The sequence below is a fragment of the Leptonotus elevatus genome, chromosome 3 (assembly GCF_054856555.1).
Source record: "Leptonotus elevatus isolate MCC_2025b chromosome 3, RoL_Lele_1.0, whole genome shotgun sequence".
NCBI classification, from domain to species: Eukaryota; Metazoa; Chordata; class Actinopteri; order Syngnathiformes; family Syngnathidae; genus Leptonotus; species Leptonotus elevatus.
Window position 1 is genome coordinate 27,442,112 of NC_141241.1, and position 21,379 is coordinate 27,463,490.

The 21,379-nt window shown below is 39.0% G+C and overlaps 1 protein-coding gene across 2 annotated transcripts; it reads left to right on the forward strand.

Moving 5' to 3' along the window:
* The first annotated feature begins 3,805 nt into the window (after positions 1 to 3,805).
* cttn (cortactin) lies at positions 3,806 to 21,027 on the forward strand. Of its 2 annotated transcripts, XM_086071311.1 has the most exons (16): positions 3,806 to 3,954; positions 4,912 to 5,017; positions 5,134 to 5,207; positions 5,298 to 5,427; positions 6,111 to 6,221; positions 7,557 to 7,611; positions 7,934 to 8,044; positions 11,494 to 11,604; positions 13,016 to 13,126; positions 14,131 to 14,241; positions 16,030 to 16,085; positions 16,165 to 16,234; positions 16,914 to 17,164; positions 18,002 to 18,113; positions 19,339 to 19,407; positions 19,701 to 21,027. In XM_086071311.1, exons 2-16 carry the CDS (start codon positions 4,934 to 4,936, stop codon positions 19,835 to 19,837), a joined length of 1,593 nt encoding a protein of 530 aa, XP_085927437.1. In that variant the 5' UTR covers positions 3,806 to 3,954; positions 4,912 to 4,933; the 3' UTR covers positions 19,838 to 21,027. The 2 variants fall into 2 exon arrangements, with proteins under 2 accessions (XP_085927437.1, XP_085927436.1); XM_086071310.1 differs by lacking the exon at positions 14,131 to 14,241.
* Positions 21,028 to 21,379: the final 352 nt, after the last annotated feature.

Genomic DNA, 21,379 nt, shown 5'->3' on the forward strand with positions numbered 1-21,379 from the left:
GTTTGTCATCATCCCACGTCTCATATGGGCCTTCAACAGTTTCAGTTTTGTCGCAAATACATACATTAAGCTTTTCTGTAAACCTCCTCCGCCCTTCGGCCGTTAAAGTGCTTAACTAGCGGCGATTTTTCCCGCTAACTTTATCGTGTAGGATGTTTCTATACTGTCTGCTATGTTTTCTGCCACACAGCCACCTGCGGCATGCGCTAAAATATGTCAACAAAGGCTCTTGCTATTGACCATTTGCACCGACGTCACGTTATCACGTGACTGTCCTATGACGGACGGCGGAAGGAAATGATTGTTGAATGGAAGTGGACGTGACCCGGAGCGACTTGGCGACTGTTATTTTACAAATTAAAAGTTATTATTGCCCATAGAGCCATGGAATCTACTACTTCAACAAAAGTTCAGTCGAAGTTGCACATTTAGTCGGGACTCATAGAACGCGATATATACTTAAGTTGGAGATCGCTATTTTGAAAACAGCCCTTACCTTCTGTTGCATGCTGTTTTTACCAAGTTAATCAAATCGCCGACTTTGCCAGAATTCACAGTGCACTACCTATATCATTATGTAGTCAATGCCGTCTCTCCTCCTTACACCGGAGCTGATTCAAAAGCTTGTCGCTGGCTGAGTCTCTGGGACGAAATGCTACGCTCACACCGGGGGACAATATACCTCGTAATGCAAAGGTAAAACTTGTTTATTATGCTAACTGACTTATTTTTAAATAGTCCGTTCTATATTGAACGCTGTGATGATGTTATGTTACTATGTTTACTAGCATGGAATAAATGACTATCGTAGTGGCAAGCTATGCAGTAATTTCATGAATTACTTCAGAGTGGAAAAACTCCAAGCACAAAGACAAAATCCCCCATTGTTAAACAGTCAAATGCACTTAATAGTTTTCAAGAAGGTGCATTTTAAAACTAAGCTGTGTGTTTGTGCAGTTGGAGTGGACGCTAACTATCTGGCGCCTTAATGTGATTTGAAACACGTAATTCGACACCTCTGTTATTAGAGTGTACGTTTACTAGTAAAATGTATAAACATTTATCTACTAACCTCGCAAAAAATTATCGCTACAAATCCGTGAATACTTTGTGGGCTGCCAGTCTTTTCTGTTGATTGCTGCTATCAATCTACGTCATTCGTCTTCATTAGTTGGTATGTGATAAAAAAGCAACATTTGGTTTACTCCTCTGTCTGTACAACCGACCGCACAGCAAGATATAATATTATTTTAAGATAATCGATTAGATAAAGGACTTTACGGTATACGAGATTCAATGGCTACAATAGGCAAGTGGCTCTTTTGCCGTCCTGCACCCCGGAAGGGGCGTTGCCATGAGGGCTGTGACGTCACGTGTAAAAGGTCAATATATGTGGCAGACGGCGTGTGACTGCCACCTAGTGGCTATCATTTACAATGCATATACAGTACTTTTAAAATCCTTAGTGAGTCGTGTTTAGTGGACCTTAATTTATTTAGCTTTATGTTATCTTCCTTATCTTTTACTTTTTGAATTTTTCTATTTTCTATGTTGATTGACGTTCTAATACTGTAAATGTCCATAAGCAAAGTTTCAATAAAGGAAAAATCAATAAATAAACAAATTAAACAAATAAATAAATAAAAGAGACAGTCTGACTGCCTGAAAAAAAAATCTGCACATGACTGCTCAGGTCCATTCCAAAAATTACACTGAAAGGCAAAACGAAGTGTCCAATCGGCATAACAAAACAAAGGCGCCACCATGTGGTATGGTACTACGGATTGTTAATATTCATCAAGATTTGCAACCCTGTTACCTGTTGCCTGTGATTACTGGCCGTTGCACTACATTAACTTAACAGGATTGTGATAAAAAAAAGAAAGAAAGATATATAACCTACCATTGATCTGTACGATGAGCTAATCAAGCCTTTGATAGTTTATTACATATTATTGATGAATATGTGCAGAAAATCAGAAAAGCTTTAAGTTAAGGTTTATTTTTCAAGAATTTTTTACGCCCAAATGTCCTCTAATTCTGCAATGACCCATATGTCCAGCTCTGGTACAGATGCTTGCATCATCCTAATCATTTAGAGTTGATTTGAGGTCCGATTTCCTTCATTGTGCATGGGGTGGCCTGGCACTGTGGTAGTTGCAGCTCTTGGTGGAAAGGCGCAAATCTGACTGAAGTCTTGGAGACATATTACTAAGGATCTTCTATGCCTCAGTCTTATTTTACGGCGTGGTCTGCTAGAGCAGCAGCATTTCAACTGCGGAGAGGAAGAGACTGAACAAATTGGTGAAGAAGTCTTGAGACGTTAGAGGTGGTAGGCAACAGGAGAATGGTGACAAAGCTGTCATCTATCCGGGGTAACGCACTACTGTGTTTTTCTGTTTTTATTTAACTATAGGCTACATAAGTATTTTATGTGATACATATTTATATATGATGTGTGATGATATGTATTGCTGCTGGTAACGCTGTGAATTTCTCCACTGTGAGATAAATAAAGGAAGGTGTATCTTATCTTATCTTATAACCATCACAGCAGATGTGAACAGCATTAGTGGCTCAATAAAGCCCTATAGACATTTTTAAAAAGCTTAGAAACAATTATTTACATGCATAATATCTCAAAACATGAAGAACAACCTAAAATATGGCTAAATGATTTTAGAATCATAGTATGTCTATATTTTTTGACAAACAATCAGTTATATGTATTCTAATATTTCTAAAATGTTCTGACATTCATGTACAAATTAACTCTGGTTAGGGAACCTTTTCCCAGTAATAAAACTGCCATGACCTGTTTCTTGTACAGCAGGGACACCACCCCAAACATGTTCTTCTGAGAGCCACATACAGTAACCTTGCCAGCAAGCTTAATTCTCGCGGTATTTGTGAGTTCACAAACGCCGTAGAATATAGAAGATACCATGAAGAACTCCCTTGAATGAATCACAATTATCAATCTGGCTTGTGAGGTTACACATACAGAAATATAGAAAGTTGCAAGGGCCGCTTTTTTATTTTTATTTTTTACTTTAACTTGCTAAACATGCATAGTAAAATCAATCAATCAATCAATCAATCAATCAATCAATCAATCAATCAATCAATCAATCAATCAATCAATCAATCAATCAATCACACAAGCAAGCAGTTATACATAATTGTTTACATAATTTTCCCCTGAAACGGCAATTTTATCATTTCCAGCATAACACACATGGTTACTATTTATTTTCCCTGAAATAAACTACCAGGCAGCAGATGGCAGCAGATGGCAATCTCTCTGTGTCTCTCAGTCATTTTCTAATAAAGAACTTTGAAGGAAAAACGTTTGTAAAATACAGTATTAAATAAAAGCCTATATATAAATAGAGCCTTCCCTCCTTGCACGTGAATTTTATTTCATTTTGGTGAAATGTAAGACTTTGTTAACCAGAATTTGACAAAAATCTGCATTTTTTTGTTTTATTTGACAAAATGCAATAATTTTAAACATTTATTTTCAAAGATCTAAATTCTTGACTCAAGAACAAAAATCTAAGATAAATGCTCTGCTAATATCAAAAACTACAAATTGAATTGACTCTACAAATTAAAACAAATAAAACTTGAAACAGCATTAAAAGTTTTTTATTGAAGTATTTTTTGTGCTTTTTTTCTGAACGAAAAGTTGTTATTTTATTATTATTATTATTATTTTAAATAAATTAAACAAGGTCAGTTGATTGAACCTGCCCATTTACAAATCAAAGGAGCAGCACGGAGCGCACCACGCCTATTTCGTGACGTCATCGCGTCTGACAACGGGATACAGGGAGAACAGAAAGATCCCAACAGCGTTCCTCTCCATCTAGATTAGGGTGAGAGCACGTTTTATTCACCTGAAGGTCAAGACTGACTGTATTCTGAAAGCAGCTCCATCTGTCGTGGACGGTAAGCGTGGAAATATTTATTTAATTCGAAAATGTCTTGGCCTCGCCGAGTTTGCGCCGACTCCGTAATCGCAGTTGGCATGTTAGCATAAGCAGCTAGCGCATTGGAAAACTGGAGCAGCAAATGCCGCAGACAGACAGTCGCACAAAATTCCGCAACCCCAGCACATTAGATCACATTGCGTCGCTTCTGGCAACCCAAGTGCGAGTCAACATATGCCGACATAACTCACTAAGGTGTTCAACACCTTTCCCCCACTGTTTTCTGCATTATTAGACGGCGCTTAAAATTTTAATGCCATTTCATGAGTGGCCTGATTGCAAAACACTGACTTTACATTTGTGTAGTTTAAGTCGAAAACGAATGATGTGCACTTATTTTCGCAACGATTTTAACCACTGGATCGAAACTACGTACCTGGCTTAATATTATAGACGGCAACCGGTTAACTTGAGTCCGTCAACTTCTTCTTATTCTTTCGAATACCCGATTCTGACGCCTACCCTCTCTCGGCTACGCTTTATGAACCTATAGTGAATCATCCCTTATTTCTGTACTGCGAGAATAGCCAGAAAAATGACAAGTTATTGAGATTTTTACACGATTAGCAGAAGAAGGGTGTGGTTGTGTTGTGAGAGATAAGCATGTCATGGGTAACACACACGCACACATAATTGCTTCCTGGTCTGTGTTAGCTCATCTGCTGGCTCTTCTGTGTCAGACTACACTTCACCCAAAGATCCAGGGAATTTCCACTTTACGACACTCTTCTTATTTTTCCTTTTAACGCACAGATCTTAAAAATAAAATGAGTAAATAAAGCAATGTATTTGAGTATTTATTGGCCTTGCGCCATCACTCTAAATTACAACACTAAGAATATTTATAATACCTATCAGAAAGCGGCAAAACTAAGCATTATTCTGCATTTAAACATTTGATCTTTTTTGTGTCAAGGTTTGACAAGGGCTCACTGAAGATGTGGAAGGCAGCAGCAGGACAGTCAATTAAAGTGACTGTAAATGATGGAGGTGACGACTGGGAAACGGACCCCGACTTTGAGGTAGTTTTGCACACCATCCTTTCCTTAGCCATGTCTGCTTTCATGCTGCGCAGAGTCATTGTCCTGGTAACCATTTTGCCATGTTAAAATAGTCTGTTTTCTCCCTGTATTTCCAGAATGATGTCTCTGAAAAAGAGCAGCGCTGGGGTGCCAAGACAGTGGCTGGTTCAGGACATCAGGGGCACATAAAGTGAGGAATCTGAGAATGCAGATGTTTTCTCTGTCTGTTTACAGGACCGACCACAAAGTTGTCACTAAATTATTTGTCTTGTTGGAATAGTATCCACCACCTGCGTGAAACCGTGTCAACAGAGCATACAAGCTTGAAACAGCAGGAGTTGGACAACATGCCCAAGGCCTCGCATGGATATGGAGGAAAATTTGGGGTGCAGCAGGACCGCATGGATAAGGTGCAGGAAAGCAAAATGAGTTTTTGTTTTATTGACTTATTGTGTATACACCCCACAATCTAAAATTCATCTCTAGCAGCTAAATCTATAGTTGTTTTCTTGCTCTTTTATGTAATTTATATGGCTTCATTATCGGTAGCTCTATTGTATTATTTCACACTGTATGATCTTCTTTGGCAAGCCACTCTGTCCATTCAGACTTTCCTCTTTGATGTGTTCAGCCACTGCAGCATGAATTTGATGAGTGAGCGATGGATGTTTCATTGTGTTTGTGCTGGGATCTCTGATGAGTCAGATGTCACAACTGCTATCTTATGTATCCAGCGATATTGCTCTTTTATTCTTCCCATCCTACTTTCACCGCTGCAAACAACAGAATATATTGCTGGTGTCGGGCCAAAACCTTGTTCCTCCAAAAAAGTCACTTTTTAGGAGACTCCATAACGACATGTTTTTTTCAACCATTACCATTGCATCATCAAAGAGAACAAGCCATTTGCAACGCTTTAGATTGGTCAATAATTAGTAAAAATGACACCCACATGTGTGAACTGAGCAAGTGTGTGTGTGTGTGTATATATGTATGTATGTAAGTGTATGTATGTATTTATTTATGTATTGAGCGATTACGCAGTTTTTTTTTCTCATTCTTGTGCGACATTATCTTGATATGTTTTGGACAGTCTGCGGTGGGACATGAATACCAGAGCAAGTTATCCAAGCACTGCTCCCAGACTGATAACTCCAAGGGCTTCGGAGGCAAATATGGAGTTCAAGCTGACCGTGTCGACCAGGTATTTCCTGTTTCTTACCACTTCTTGAACATTTCTGAAGTCAAACTACACTTCTGAACATTATCATTGCAAAGCAAATTTTTGTCTTGCATTCCTTTTTTAAGTTAACGTATTTCCACCTGTAGTTGCAGTTAATTATTTAAACAGAATTTTTATAATGCTATTAAATATAATAAACTCAGGTTTATACAATAATGTAGCCACAAAAACGGCAAATTCATGCATCTTTTTTCTATCATCCCCCACCCTACCACTGCTCCATTTTTCTTGAAAGTGTTTGTCCTATGGGAGGAAAAAATACATTCAAAGCTTTAGGGTTGGACCATTATGGAACAAAAAAGTAATAATCATGGTTATTTTTGATTGAGATTGAAATCACGATTAATAAAATGATTATTCATTGATTTTTAAAACCTAATATTTTTTGAGCTCCTAAAACTCAACTACTCAAAACTATGATCATGCCTTATGCCATATGCCCATTCATCCCTTAATATTGAGCACTTTATTCTTGAATAGTCAACACTATAGCTACTGTATATTCTAACGGTAACAACTAAAGAACGGAAAAAGATAGAAATACACTTTTTTCTGCTGAAAGAAGAGACTCTAATCTTTCTTATGGTAGGTTTAAAACGAATGGTATTGAAGGGGTTTCTCCAATGAAAATGGCTGGGATTAAATAAATTAAAGATCGAGATAAGCCAAACTTGAAATCACTCTAAAATTTCGATTAATTGTCCAGCCCTACAAAGATTTTTGTACTCAATAACTTTCGTTACTTCCCTCTCTATGTAACACACTCATCTTGTCTGCAGACATATTTTTTCGCCCTTTCTTCTTTTTGTTCAATGTTGGGAAGTTCAGGAGCTTTTCCGTCGATGCTGTATTCAACAACACTTTCACTTTAAAGTCCATTGTAAACCTCAGCTTTACAGATTCCTTCTTGGTTCTGCAGACTGTTGGTTGTGATACCGACTAACACCGCACATGGTAGTATCATAATGTTAGCTGGTTGCTAAAGAATAGCTCTTCTCTAGGTAATTCAATCTTTTACATGGCACACTCGTCATTAAAACATCACACTGGCCTGCCATGCCCTTTTCTATTTACACATGCGTTACACGGACTTTGGACTTTTGCAGAGCAGCTGGGCGCCCCCCTCAGTCCGTCTACTGTATGTCTCGTTTATATATAACTGTGAGACAGAGTAAATATGCATTAAACACCGTTAAAGGGATTTTAGTATTTGTACATTTGATCTGCCATTATTACTTGCTTTTTGTTGACCTATTTTATCTAAATATTGTCTTCATTTCCCCCTTCTTATTATAGTCTGCAGTTGGCTTTGAGTATGCTGGGAAAACAGAGAAACACGCTTCACAGAAAGGTGATGTTGCAACTTGTTAACTGAGCTTTAACCCCAGATCAATGTTTGAAATTTGCAGTATTATCTGGGGCATGCTTCTGCCTGCCTCATTTGGTTACTTAGTTGTTCCTGCATCCATCCTCTATATTTACACTTGATGAGACTGTCAATAGTGTGTGTGCTGCACCAGAAGGCCAACAAACTGAAATTTCATACTTTAAATCTATACAATTACTCTCCATTACCAGAAAGTTACTATGTAGGATTAGATGTTAAACTGTGACCACTGCTACTATTTTGTCTCACTTTGACCTCCTGATCTCTCGTTTTTCTTGCTGTTTAGATTATAACACTGGCTTTGGAGGGAAATACGGTGTACAGGCAGATCGTGTTGACCAGAGCGCGGTGGGCTTTGATTACCAAGGCAAAACCGAGAAGCATGAGTCCCAGAAAGGTTTGTTTTCATTTCATGTCTTCAATTCAAGCATGAAGTATTAAGACATGGAACATTATACACACACATATGGCCTTTCCTAATTATTCTAGGGATGCACTGAAATGAGAATTCACGGTCAATGTGAATATTAAAATTTCAACTTTATTTATTACACCCCCCCCCCCCCTAATTTACCTCATGCCTCTTTCATATGTGGGTATAAATCTGATATGTATCCAATTAGGGCTTGGCGATATAAACGGTATATTTAACATAAGGCATACATTTTGCTGAAGGTAGAGATTTTGACTCTACCGTTTTACCGCGGTAGCGCATTTTGATGATGTCATTGTATCTGCGTCCCGGCATGGCGCACGGCTCGCTGTTTAACGACCAACTTTACTCGTCTTCGTGCAACTGTCGACTTCGAACATAAACTCTACGCCACCTCAAAATTATATATAATTGCCAATTAAGGATGCTAAAAAAGGTAATTAGTTTGTTAATTAGTCTGCCATTGTATGGTACAAGACAAGTCTGCAGCGTTAGCAACTAGCCACTAACGGGAGCGTAAACCTGGGATGGCAAACTGTGGTCCTCGAGGGCCGGAGTTCTGCAGGTTTTAGAGGTTTCCCTACTCAAACGGCAGCTGATTCCCATTAACACGATCGTTATCAGGCTTATGCAGAGCTTGCTGATGAGCTAATCAGGAATCAGCTGTGTTGAAGAAGGGAAATATCCAAGACCTGCAGGATTCCGGGCCTCTAGGACCGGATCTTGCCATTCCTGGCGTAAACAAATGATAGCGTTTGGCGAGACAAACTGCAGCTGCATTCAAATACTGTTGGACATTTCAAACTCAGACAGAAAAAAGTCCATCAATACATTAAACGTTAATAATTGCAATTCGCAGATATCTAAAAAATTTAAGCTTTCTATCAATCTATGAAAGCTGGTATAAATTAAGAAGAATTATGGGTGTGATATCACAGTTTTTATTTTTATTTTTAACTGAATTACAATCAAAGGTCCAACTTGTCACTTCTATTTACAATACAGAATCATCTACTAGGCTTTCAACCTCCATTTTAGTTGTTGGTATGTCAATGTATCAAAAATAAAGAAGATACCTGCTGTTTTATATAATTCTTATAACATTTACCAACCCTAACCCAACATTAGGAGCACCTTTACTTATAGTCCTTTTTAAACAGGCATTAAATAAAACATTGAACAGGAAATACACAGTCTGAGTCATAGTATAGCAGTTTTATTTTATTTTCATCAGTTACCAGAGTTTACATATTATAGGCTACCCCCTGCAATGTGTTCACATACTCCTGGTTGGGAAACACTGCATCGGACGACCTAATCCAAAATAATGTTGAAGGGCCAGATTTGATTGATGCTGGGCATGCTAAGAGCTGCCCCCTCTGCATTGAACAAACTAATGTTCACAAAAGTAAAGCACCCCCCCCCCCAATTTATTTTAAAGTAATAGAATTGACCTGTTTTAGTGCAGACAAATCTTGTTACAGTAAAATATTATATGTATATATGTTGAGTCGCTGTCATTTTTACATAATCTGAAACTACGCTATGAAAATTGTGACAACTATACATGAGCAAATACAGTCAAGCTGTATCCCCCCCCCCCCCCCCAAAAAAAGGTGCGACCAAAACCTGTGTGTTGCGACCAACTGAAAAAGTTAGTTAATATTTTTTGTTTGCACTATTTTGCACCAGAGACTGCAAACTTTTAATTTTTTAAATGTTATCGAAAGCACTGTAAATTTATTCTTTCATTGTTTATATTGTATTATATTGTTTTATATAGCTTCTATAAAAGACTATGTAAACCAGTAAGCAAATTATTTATTAAAAAAACTAAACAAAACACTTATTTCTATACCGTCATATATACTGTTACCGTGAAGGGATGCAGTTTATGCTGTGATATGAATTTTGGGCCATATCGCCCAGCCTTATATCCAATGCAGGGGCAAACGGCTGTGTACCACATGGACCACAAACAGCTGAGTGTCTGTTATTATTGTTATTATTATTAGGGCCCGAGCAGCTACCGTTGCGAGGTCCCTATTCACTGCGACGTCCCCATTATTTCTTTAGGAATTCTTATTATTATTCTACGCAAAGAATCGTATTTTTCAGACACTAAACATGAATGAATGAAGAATTCACCAAACTTTACGCACACACATTGGGCCTGGCGAAAATTTTTATATTTTAAAGTCTCCTTACTCGAATCCAAAAAAATGGGTCTGTAGCACCCAATGGATTTAACGGAGCCCTGTCCCATTAAATTTGAACTACGACTACAAAAATTGGGTGTTAGGCACGAAAATTTTGAGGCATATGTAACAGCCAACGATGTACAAAAAAGTCTTCTGGAGCCATGTGATAAACCTAACAGGAAGTGTGCCATTTTGATTTACTTTTTAATTTGATGCTTTTTTGTTGTTGCCGTTTTATAGGGGTCATATTTTAACTCAATCATAATTCATTTTGTTTTGAGGGTCTAAACATGGGCGAAAACTCATGAAACTGCACACATCAGACCTGTCATGGACATCAATATTTTATAGATTTCTTGTGCAATTTTCAATAAATGACTCACTAGCACTCTCCACAATTTTTTTTTAATGAAGTATTCCTAGTTGTACGTTTCACCTAGATTTGTGAAGATTAGAAGGCATGTCTATCAGCTTCAGACCTCCCCAAAAAGTCTCTTTTAGCCATATGCTAAACCTAACAGGAACTCCACCACCATTTTGATGTTATTTTGGGAATTGCACACCATTTTTGGCCTTTTAATAATAAATACTCGTGAAACTTTGCACACACAAGGCCTGGCAAAACATTTATATTTTAGAGGGTTCTTGTCATATGTGCCAGGACCCCAACATGCCAATACCCCAATGTGGCCAGGGTTGCAAGGGCTGCTTGCAGCTCCAGTGCTATTATTATAATATTTATAACGCTTGACCAATCACCTCGAAGTGCAATGATTAATCAAATAGTCATCAAATTAATTGCTAATTATTTTAAACGCCTTAATCAATTAAGCGCATTGATGCCTTATTTAATTTAACATTGTCCAAATCCTTGAAATTTTAGCCTCTCAACAGTAAATATTCTCAGACTTGTCGCCCTTCATGAAAACGGATTGTTTATTCTTGTGCTGATAAATACTGGTAAGATATTTCCATTTTTGCCGATTTTCTGATGCGTTACAGATCAAACCAGTAACTCAATCATCAACGTGTTTGTGCATTTTCTGCACATGCAGAAGTCTTTTCGAACAGAACTGGAAATGCACTTTGGCTTTAAATTTTTAATTGGCTGAATGTTCGGTACATCCCTACTCCAAACAGGTGCGGACCATCAGTGTTTAACAAGCATGTTTCTCTCACTTTGTTCCGCCATTTGCTGTGGCCTTTTGGCAGATTATACAAAGGGTTTTGGCGGGAAGTTTGGTGTGGAGACGGACAAAGTGGACAAGAGTGCTGTGGGCTTTGAGTACCAGGGCAAAACTGAGCGGCACGAGTCTCAGAAAGGTTGGTAACATTGCACAGATGTTGACAAGCTAACCTCATATTGTCTGCAGACTGAAATGCGAAGAATATAATATACATTCTGTTTTGTTTTTTTAAGTTTCCAAAAGGGTCATTTTTTCACATATTCGCAATTTCACAACAGTTCATTAAATGTTTCCGTTTGTCACATTCTGTCATCTCAACCTTTTCCAATCTTGAATTCTGTGGACACTTTCAGTACATTCTAAAATTATCTTAATTGTAGAACACGGAAAACATACAATATTGCTGTAAATGATCACACAGTAGAGTAGGAACAAGACTTTGCGTGTTATAAAAAGGGAGCTGGTGAAAGTGTTTTCAAAAATTGAGCCAGATATCCATAGAAATATGTACTTTATCTGTGTTAAATGGTTAATGGATCTATAAATGGATTTGAAAATGCACAATGTGCTCAATAGAAAACATGTTTGTTTGTGTGAATATTTTGCTGTGGAACATGCCATAGAACAGTGGTTCTCACCCACAGTCCTCGAGTACCCCTGTCCAGCCTGTTTTCCATGTCTCCCACAACCAACACAGGTGTTTCAAACAACTAATCAGCCAGCTCTGAATGAAGCCTGATAACGATCCTCAGCTGTATTGGCCGAGGGAGACATGGAAAACATGCTGGATAGGGGTACTCGAGGACCGGGGTTGAGAACCAGTGCCACAGAATATTGATTCTCAAAGATAATGCAAGGTTTTCTAACAAATCTGTTGGTGTGTAATCATTTACCTTAATGTGGATTACTGTAACATGACACAGGAAAAAAAAAATATGGCATAACGTTAAACATAGAATTGTATGCTTTTATTTTCTAATCTTACTGTAAAACTATGACTTCTCTCTTCCCTGTTTTGTCAATTTTACTGGAAATGCCTGTGCTACTGTGTTATTTTGTGTGCCCAGAAGTTCCAAATGAGACACATTGTGGTCTGTCCAGACTTGTCCGGACTCTAAAGCACAGCGCAACAGATAAACTCTCATGTAGCTGCTTGTCTGACATACTTGACAATGTTTTACTGCTTGCTTAGGTAACCATAGACTGCAGATATATCGGTTCAAATAAGAGATGTGAAGAATTTGCCATTATGCTTTCTGCTCCCATATATTTCTAAATTGCAACTAGTTGTTGGAGTGATGCTAGCTTGCATCCTGATGATTTTTTAAAACATTTTTTGCATGGCCCATCACTCTTAACATCTCTGTGTGTGATCTGCTTCCATTAGTGATATACAACAAAAATATCCAACTGTGTGTAAAGTAATTTACCCTTGAGTGATTAAAGTTGGCACTAAGGATACAAATACATTTCAATCGTTTCAAACCTTAATTTTTCTTTTCTTATTCATTGAGCGGACAACAACTTTGTGTGTCACGTGTCTACAGATTATGTCAAAGGTTTTGGAGGCAAATTCGGTGTGCAGACAGACCGGCAGGATAAATCTGCTCTGGGATGGGACCATCAGGAGAAACTACAGCTTCATGAGTCCCAAAAAGGTACTGCATTTGTGTGCTTTAGGCATACTTTGATTTTGTAGATGAAATATGAAGTTTCAGGCCTGCAGCATGTGCTTACACGTCTATACTGGGGCGGTTTGGACAGATAAACGGAAAAAAGATGATTCCCTTTAGTGCATTGTTAATTGTGTTCATAAGTTGGACAAAAAGTTAACAAATGCCTATCCCGCGATTACTGTTGTTCGTCGTTCATCGTCAGCGGCATGCAAAAAAAAAAAAGGACCGTCCGTTCGGGAAACTAACGGAATTCCCGATGGCCAGTCCGCCCCTGGTGTCAGGTGTCTAGTCTTCTCTTAACTGCTGCATGCTGCAAACCCCTCCCCTCCAGCCTCCAACTGCTTTCCCGTTAGAATCTTGGATGTTTTATGGGTCGAATCAAAGCTTCTTGGCTATCACTGCCTCCAGCGGGAGGCTCGTAACCCGTCGCTTACCCTGCAAGCAAGCCAGGGCTGCCAGATACTATATCAAATATTCCCCATGTAAACTGTGTACCTCACTGTCAAATCGGGAGATTAGCGGGAGAATCGGCAAAGCTGGCAAGTATGCCAATAACTCTGAAATGTCTTCCTCTTTCTCTGATGTGGCTTCTCTTTGTTGTGTGATGTACTGTATAGTCTTTCAAAGGATGATTACTTCCTCAATGTGCGAGTCGAACCAAAAGGGGAACAGAGAGAGGAAGTTAAACCTTAGAGAACATTTAGCATTGAATGTCAAGCATTAATTTAGGAGATACTCTTAAATACAGCAGTTATGGACAAATTCAATGCCGATGTATCGTGGCTTTGATTATGGTAGGTTGAAAACACTAAAGAGGTCTATGAATGTGTAAGTCAAGAAACATACACACTCAAAAGCACATTTAGCTTTTAATCACTCAATCTGTGTCTGTCTTGAGAGGTTTGCCCTTGGATGTGAATGTTTGTATTGCACTGTATTGTCTTTGTTTGTCCATATTGTATATATTTGTGTGTGTTATGTTGCAGACTATAAGCGTGGTTTTGGAGGGCAGTATGGGATAGAGGTGGAGAGGCAGGACCAGAGTGCTCTGGGCTATGAGTACAAGGAGAACCTGGCCAAGCATGGGTCACAAAAAGGCACAAATCATTGCTTCCCATATCAGAACCCCCACCTGGTCCTTGTCTTGCCTTCCCTTGACAAAATACATATCATCAGCTTCATAGCCATTGATTATTATTATTTTTTTAATGTATTTATGAGTTCTTGATCTCCCCTTCTTTTCAATATATGGCCATGCCTTACTTTCTTGAATCTCTGGCTTCCTCTTTTAGATGACCCCCACCAACCTTGGGCTGCCCTCCATATACAGTCAACTTTGCTGATAACGGGATTCTATTACTGATATGCCCCTAACCCACCAATATCAATTCAACTGAGGCCAATATGTTTTGTAGGACATATTAATTGTAAACAATAACTAAATATTTATTTTCCCTGTTCAATATGCCTCCATTAGTCTAAACATGCTATTTTGATCGCTATTGAGTTAATGGGATAAGAAGTAAGCAGATTAACCCAGCCATTTTCCTCAATTTTAGAGGGCTTCCGTTTTGACCTTCTACAGCCCTCTGCTGTCAAATTGACCTTAAACTTCCCTTGGGCTTGAGCTGTGAACGTCACAGCTCACCTGTTTTCTGGGTTTGAACTTGTGATGTTCGCAATGCGAGCACGAGGGCAGTTATGACAGTTTCACAATCTGACACTTTGAGTCAACAGCAGAGGGTGGTATCAGGCCAAAATTGCAGCCACCTCAGATGGTGATACATGGATAGATTAATCTCAATATTGAGTTACCCTGTCATATTATTATGTTTAAAGTGTAAAGTAGCTCAATGTAAAAAAATAACAAAAAAAATAGCAGATAGGTGGCAGGCAGGTCGGCGGTTAATGTATAAGTTAATGGCCTACCAAGTATCCCCACCCTATTGTAAATACACACACACTGTGTTATTAATCCGATTACAATTCCGCCTCCTATGAGTTTCAGAATACTCCAGGAAAGTGTTGTAGTTTTCAAAAACGATTGACTGATTTATTGGTCTGTGGACAGTGTGGTTTCTCTCTTCTCAAACAAAACGTACTCCTGATCCTTACGGCAAAACTTGTAGTAAATGTTGCTCAGCTACAACAGTCACTATAACTGTACAGTACAGTAACTATATGCCACAATTGTGTGTGGAGTTTTCCCTGGGTACTTACTTGGACTTCTTTCCCAAAAGATGTGTGTTAATGGAAGACTCTAAATTGAGTGCATTTGTGAATGTGAAAACTTTGGCGCCCTGCATTTGAGTGGCGACCAGTCCAGTGTGTACCGTGCTTCTCACCCAGTCGGCTGGGCAAGGCTCCAGATCACCTGTGTGGCCCAGTGCATTTCATTGCATGGTAGTTGCTTTGTGGCATGGTCATTGCATTTGTATCGATGCCTTCCGATGAGACCAAGCAGAGACTTGGCTGATCTTCAGTTTGCAGCAAAAGTGAAATGGTTGCTTGACTTAGCAAGCGCCTTGCTTTTAAAATTGTCTTTCTGCTGTGCTTTTTTCTGTTCCTCCCTTAAACAGGTTTGCATGAGTCCGTCAGCCTGTCCTTTTTGATTCTTGCTGTTTGACTGTCGTGTGAACTAATTCAACCACAGTCTGCTTCATCTGAGCTCTTATGAGGTTTCATACAAAGACCTTTTGAGATGCCTCTAATGGATTAGAAGATGGTCATTAAATGAATGGAGATATTAAATAACAAATGATAAGCAGCACAGAAAACGGATGAATGGATTGTTAATTGAAAAACAAGTTTGAATACAGACTTTGGTTGAAATAACTGACTTAAAGTCAAATAAACACTCTAATTTATCACTTTTTCTCCTCCAGATTACTCCAAAGGGTTTGGAGGAAAATTTGGTGTCCAGAATGACCGGATGGATAAGGTACATTTCTGTTTGCTTCCTTGTGTTCGTGACCGTGTAGATTATTACTGTTACACGCTTCTTTGGTTGTGCTTGACAGAGTGCAGGCACGTTCGAGGATGTTGAGAAACCCAAATCCTCTTACCAGAAAACTAGACCTGTGGAAGCTGGTAAGCATCGACCGGTGTCAGTTGTAACTGGGGGAAAACTGAGAAAAACACACCAGATTAAATGCATTTGACTACACTCTCGCTACATTTATTTAAAAAACAAAAAATTAATCGAGGGCAGCATGAAAGCAGACAAATGCAGTTACATCATTCAATGCCATGTTTGTTTATATTGGCCTCTTTCCAGCCTGTCATCAACTACGTCATAAAGGTTGCATGCGCAACATTGCAGCAACCGCCTCATAGATGATTTGTCGTTTAGCGTGGGATTTTGTAGTCTGATTCAAACAATGTCAACATGTCTAGCTGTCGTGTGTATGGGTGTGCGACTCAGAGTACAAAGAAGTTAATTTCTCTCAATTCCAAGAGGAAACGGGTCATAAACACAGAACGAGCGTGTGCTTGCAACCTGCTAGACTCGACCGAGGACATAATCAAGAACGCGCTGTCATTTTCTCATTTCAAATATGTTATCGTGGCCATTTTGGAGGATAACTTAAACAGGATTTTTTAAATTTTTCTTTTGCATTCACCGTTTTCCCACAGTTTCAAAGACGCAAATAAACAGACGATTTGATACAGCAGGCAGAATTTAGACAGATACTAGAACTCATTCCTGGCTGTGCAATCGAAATAGCTGCTCGCCGATCTCACTTTTCCATTTCTTCCTGTCATCAAGCTGGCAGCAGCACAGGAAGTATTAAGGCTCAATTTGAGAACATTGCCAGGCAGAAGGAGGAAGAGGACAGAAAAAGAGCTGACGATGAGCGAGCACGTCGACAAGCCAAGGAGAGACAGGAGCAAGAAGAGGCACGACGTAGAATTGAAGAGCAGGCCAAAGCTCCTTCTCCAGTTCCTGTTGCGGCAAGCCCCAGTCCCACTCCCAGCCCCACTCCACCTGTCCAGTCTACCTTTTCTTCAGAGTACGAGGTGGGCTTCCTTCTAACGTTTGACTTTGTCCTTTCGTTACAAATTCATGAATAAAAAAAGAGAAACCGAAAACAAGACTGCAATGACACAGCACAGTACTTTGTTGACATTTTCTTCAACAACAACAAAAAAAACATGAACAACTTTGAATTGTCTCTGCCATAATATACTGGAAACTTTATTTTGCGCTGTTAAAGTTTTTGTACTTTTGTGATCTCATTGACTTGGGTCTGACAAATTAATATTTTTTTGTTTTTCAAAAGTGTGTGTGTTTTCTTTTCTTTTTTTCTTAAGACTAAGGCAATGGCAGTGAATCATCCCCAACAAATATTGGAAATTATTTAATTCCATATATATGCATGGGTAATTATGTTATTGGAAGTGTATTCTGCTACATATTGGAATTCACCTTATAAAATCCGTAGGGCCCTTGTACCAGCAGTTTGTGCCCCAGAGTACCAAAAAGTGGTGTACAAACGGCATGCAATTCAAACACACACAAAGAAAATTGTATCTCACAGACTAGCCCATTTTATTATTATAGCGCCAATTCACAACAGAAATTACAGTATCTAAATGCACTGTACACATTGAGCAGAGAGAACAATGGGCACAACAACAGCCATTATCATAATGTACTTTATGATGCTATAAATAATGGCAAAGAAACTTACGTGGCATTTAGACTTGGAGTCATGGTTACTATTAAGTTGCTATTACGTCCATTGCATGATGTTAAAGGACATATTATACATTTTTGTGTCATTTGGTCTTAATCTGCTATATTAAATATGAGTAAATTGGCACACGTATAACAGAATGTATTATCCTCTTTAGAATGCAGATGATGCCTACAAAGCTGCTGATGAGAATGGAGAGCAGCTGTATGAACCAGAACCACAGGGTCTCTATCAACAGTCAGAGCCGCTGTATGATGCCCCTGCTCAAGGTAAGCCTCTTTTTAGACTACCTTCTGGTACATTTAAAAGTGGAAGTCAACCTTAAACATTTATTGACAATAATATGTTCTACGTGACCTCACTATTAATATTACATTTGTGGAATATGAGTTATGAAGCAAAATCCAGCCGTTTTTGTCCATCTCAGGTGACAGCCATTCGACTGTTGCTCAGGCAACGAACAATCACAGCTCACCTGCTGTCTGAAGCTGAGCTGTGATTATTGTTACCTGAGCAACATTGATGTCATCTTCAGCAAGTAGACAACCAATCACAGTCCATCTTCAGAAAACAGGTGAGCTGTGATTGGTCATTGCCTGAGCCCTGAGCAACTGTGATGTCATCTTCAGTCGACAGCAAGTGGCAAAATGGCTGCCCCCTGAGATGGATAAAAATGGCTAGATTTTGCTGCTTAACTCATATTCTACTAACACAATATTAACCAGAATACCATATTTAGACTAGTGAGGTTACATATAACATATTGTCAAGAATTATTTTCTTGGGTTGACTTCTCCTTTTAAGTGCAATACATAAATTGTCTTGTAGATTAATCTGAATCAAAAGGCTTCAATAATAGCGCACCAATGATGACACATTGTGATTTCCTAGGAATGTTGTAGAAAGGGATCATTTGCAAATGTAAGCACTTTCAGAAGAAAAAGAAAACGTGGTGTGGTTGTTTCTGTTTCCTACTTTGTTAAATCCTTGATTTAGGGATAATTATTGGGATAAATCATTAGCACACCATGTTACGCGCCAAAAAGCGACTGAACTAGACAACTGAGAAAAATATACACTCAGGCACTTCCTGCCGCATACTGGCTAATTGACCCTTCCTGTCCAAAGTTATCACAAAGACGACCTGACATTTTTGGTTGGACACTATCGTTTGCGCCGCTGCTGCAATTGAAGTGCAGCAAAACTGGTGGCCGACAGTCGGCCGCCCATGGAAACTAATTGCACAACCTCCCACGCTGCGCGACAGTTCAATCAGGTTAGACTACATTGCCCGGTGTGTGGCGGGTCTAACATGATCCACGTCTTCATGTGACAAGCTCCTCATGAATGATGAATAATATTTAATTAGTAAAGGTGGTTGGAACATATATTTTTTATGACTTAAGGTTGTATCAAACTGGTAGCCCTTCGCAATGATCAGTACCCAAGAAGTAGGTCAATTTGTGCAATTAATGAACGGTCGTCCTGTTGCAGAGGAGCAGCTGTACGAGATTGGCGAGGACGCTGGGGTGACTGCAGTCGCCCTCTATGACTACCAAGCAGGTGAGGCTACTAAAATTAGCAGTTAGTGGTGTCATACTTACACGTTTTATCCATGATTGATTATTTAATTGCATCTTAAGTCATTTTAAAACTGCATTTTGTTTACTTGGGTCATCTTGGTCTGATCTTTACATTTGTTTGATGATCTTTAACATGAAAAAAGGGAAACTGCAAAAAAAGAAAGAAGCAATTTAGAAGTGGCAAATACTGTCATGGCACTACATGTTTTTTTTTTGCATCTCAGCTACAGTTGATTTGTCTACATTGATGACCAATTAGAATTTCCGTTCCAGCTGGCGAAGATGAGATCTCCTTTGACCCCGATGACATCATTACCAACATTGAGATGATCGATGAAGGCTGGTGGCGTGGTGTTTGCAGAGGGGCTTACGGTCTTTTCCCCGCCAATTACGTTGAAGTACGGCAATGAGGTCACTCGGGCAAAAAAAGGAGAGCCGTCAACTTCTCTCCTTCTCAACTTTGCTCTATTTTCTCTCCTTTCATTTTCGAGTGCTCCAACACTGTGCAAGACATCTTGGGTCTTCTAAATCAGCATTCGTTTGCGCCTTTTGCGATCACACCAAACATTTGCTTCTTCTTTTTTTTTTTAAGTTTCAGTGTAGTAGACAGATTTACCTTAGAATGACTCAACAGCCAGAGAACATGAAAGTGGAAAAAGTACACCTAACAAAGTTAAAGCTTCTGCAGCATTGGTCTCCAACAAAAAAACAACCACATATTGTATATGGGGATCAAAAGGGACTGCTCCTTTTAAGTTTCCTTTAACCAAAGACCAGATGTTGACAAAATTGTCTCTAATGAGCGTGAGGTAAATATTTAAGGTGGCCACTGCATAGGGGATATGATGACCTGTCCAGTACCCCACCAGGGACCAAAACATAATAGTAATGATAATAACCCCTTGTCCTTTTTCAGTTGACCTATGCTTGCTGTTCCACAGTTACTTTCATTGCCCTCATTTTTACTATTGCAAAGAAAATGTTGAGCTTTGTTCAGAAGTTATAATGCAGTATGCAAATGTGTTTTCGTCCACCATTGTTGGACAAACTTGTACAAGTTTGAAGCTGTTCACATATTTAAAGGGGCCATTGTGGCAAACTTAACACTATATTACAGCTCATCGTTGATTATTGTTGATACCATGAATTGTGCACAGAGATCAAGAATTATGATGATTTGAGAGACGGTAGATTTTAAAAGCATATTTTTACTCTCATCGCTTTTCTTTTTTTGCTTCTTTGGATGTGGACACGTCTTGTGGATTTGTGTGTGTCCAAAATCATGGGTCTTTTGTCTGTCGCGGCATGAGGTGCGGTTGTTAACATTCTTCAGGAGAATCCGTGGCATCCCACATGGTGACTCAACATGTCCAGCTCAGTGAGGGCCCTTTACAAAAAAAAATGCCTGGAGTGGAGGTATTATATCACAGTAATGGGATGGTTGACATACTCCAAGCACTACATATTTCAAACAGGCTGCTGGTTGGTTGTGTAGCGTAAATAAGTGCGTGTGTGTGCGTTGGTAAGCGCGTGTGCAAGAGCTTTCATTCTTTTCCATCTTTTGGGGTTTTTTATTAATAAAGTGACCTTTTAAAATGAATTATTTTTTATCTGTACTTGTTTGCTTGAGTCCCATCACTTCTATTTTTTCCAATAAAAATAAAAAAAGAATTGTACGGTGGCATATATGTATATGTGATTATTACTTGGGCTACAAGTATCAATGTTTTTCCCCAAGCAGCTATTTTGATAGGAAAGCTGCATTCTGCAGGTAAGAGCAGCTGTTGCCAAGTTAAGCGAGAAGTGTTGCGTGCACCCTTTCAGTGGCCATGTCAGGTTCGCTTAAAGTTTATCAAATGCAACCACGGGATTTTCTTATTTTTTTGCATTTCTTCAGTTGTGCGTTTTAGACGATGTGTTTACTAGTAAGGACACTGCAATATTCACAATGC

Coding starts and splice junctions, on each gene's coding strand:
- cttn (XM_086071311.1), top strand. CDS start 4,934: ATGTGGAAGGCAGCAGCAGGACAGTCAATTAAAGTGACTGTAAATGAT. Junction 5,018..5,133: donor AAACGGACCCCGACTTTGAG/GTAGTTTTGCAC, acceptor CTGTATTTCCAG/AATGATGTCTCTGAAAAAGA. Junction 19,408..19,700: donor CCTCTATGACTACCAAGCAG/GTGAGGCTACTA, acceptor TTTCCGTTCCAG/CTGGCGAAGATGAGATCTCC.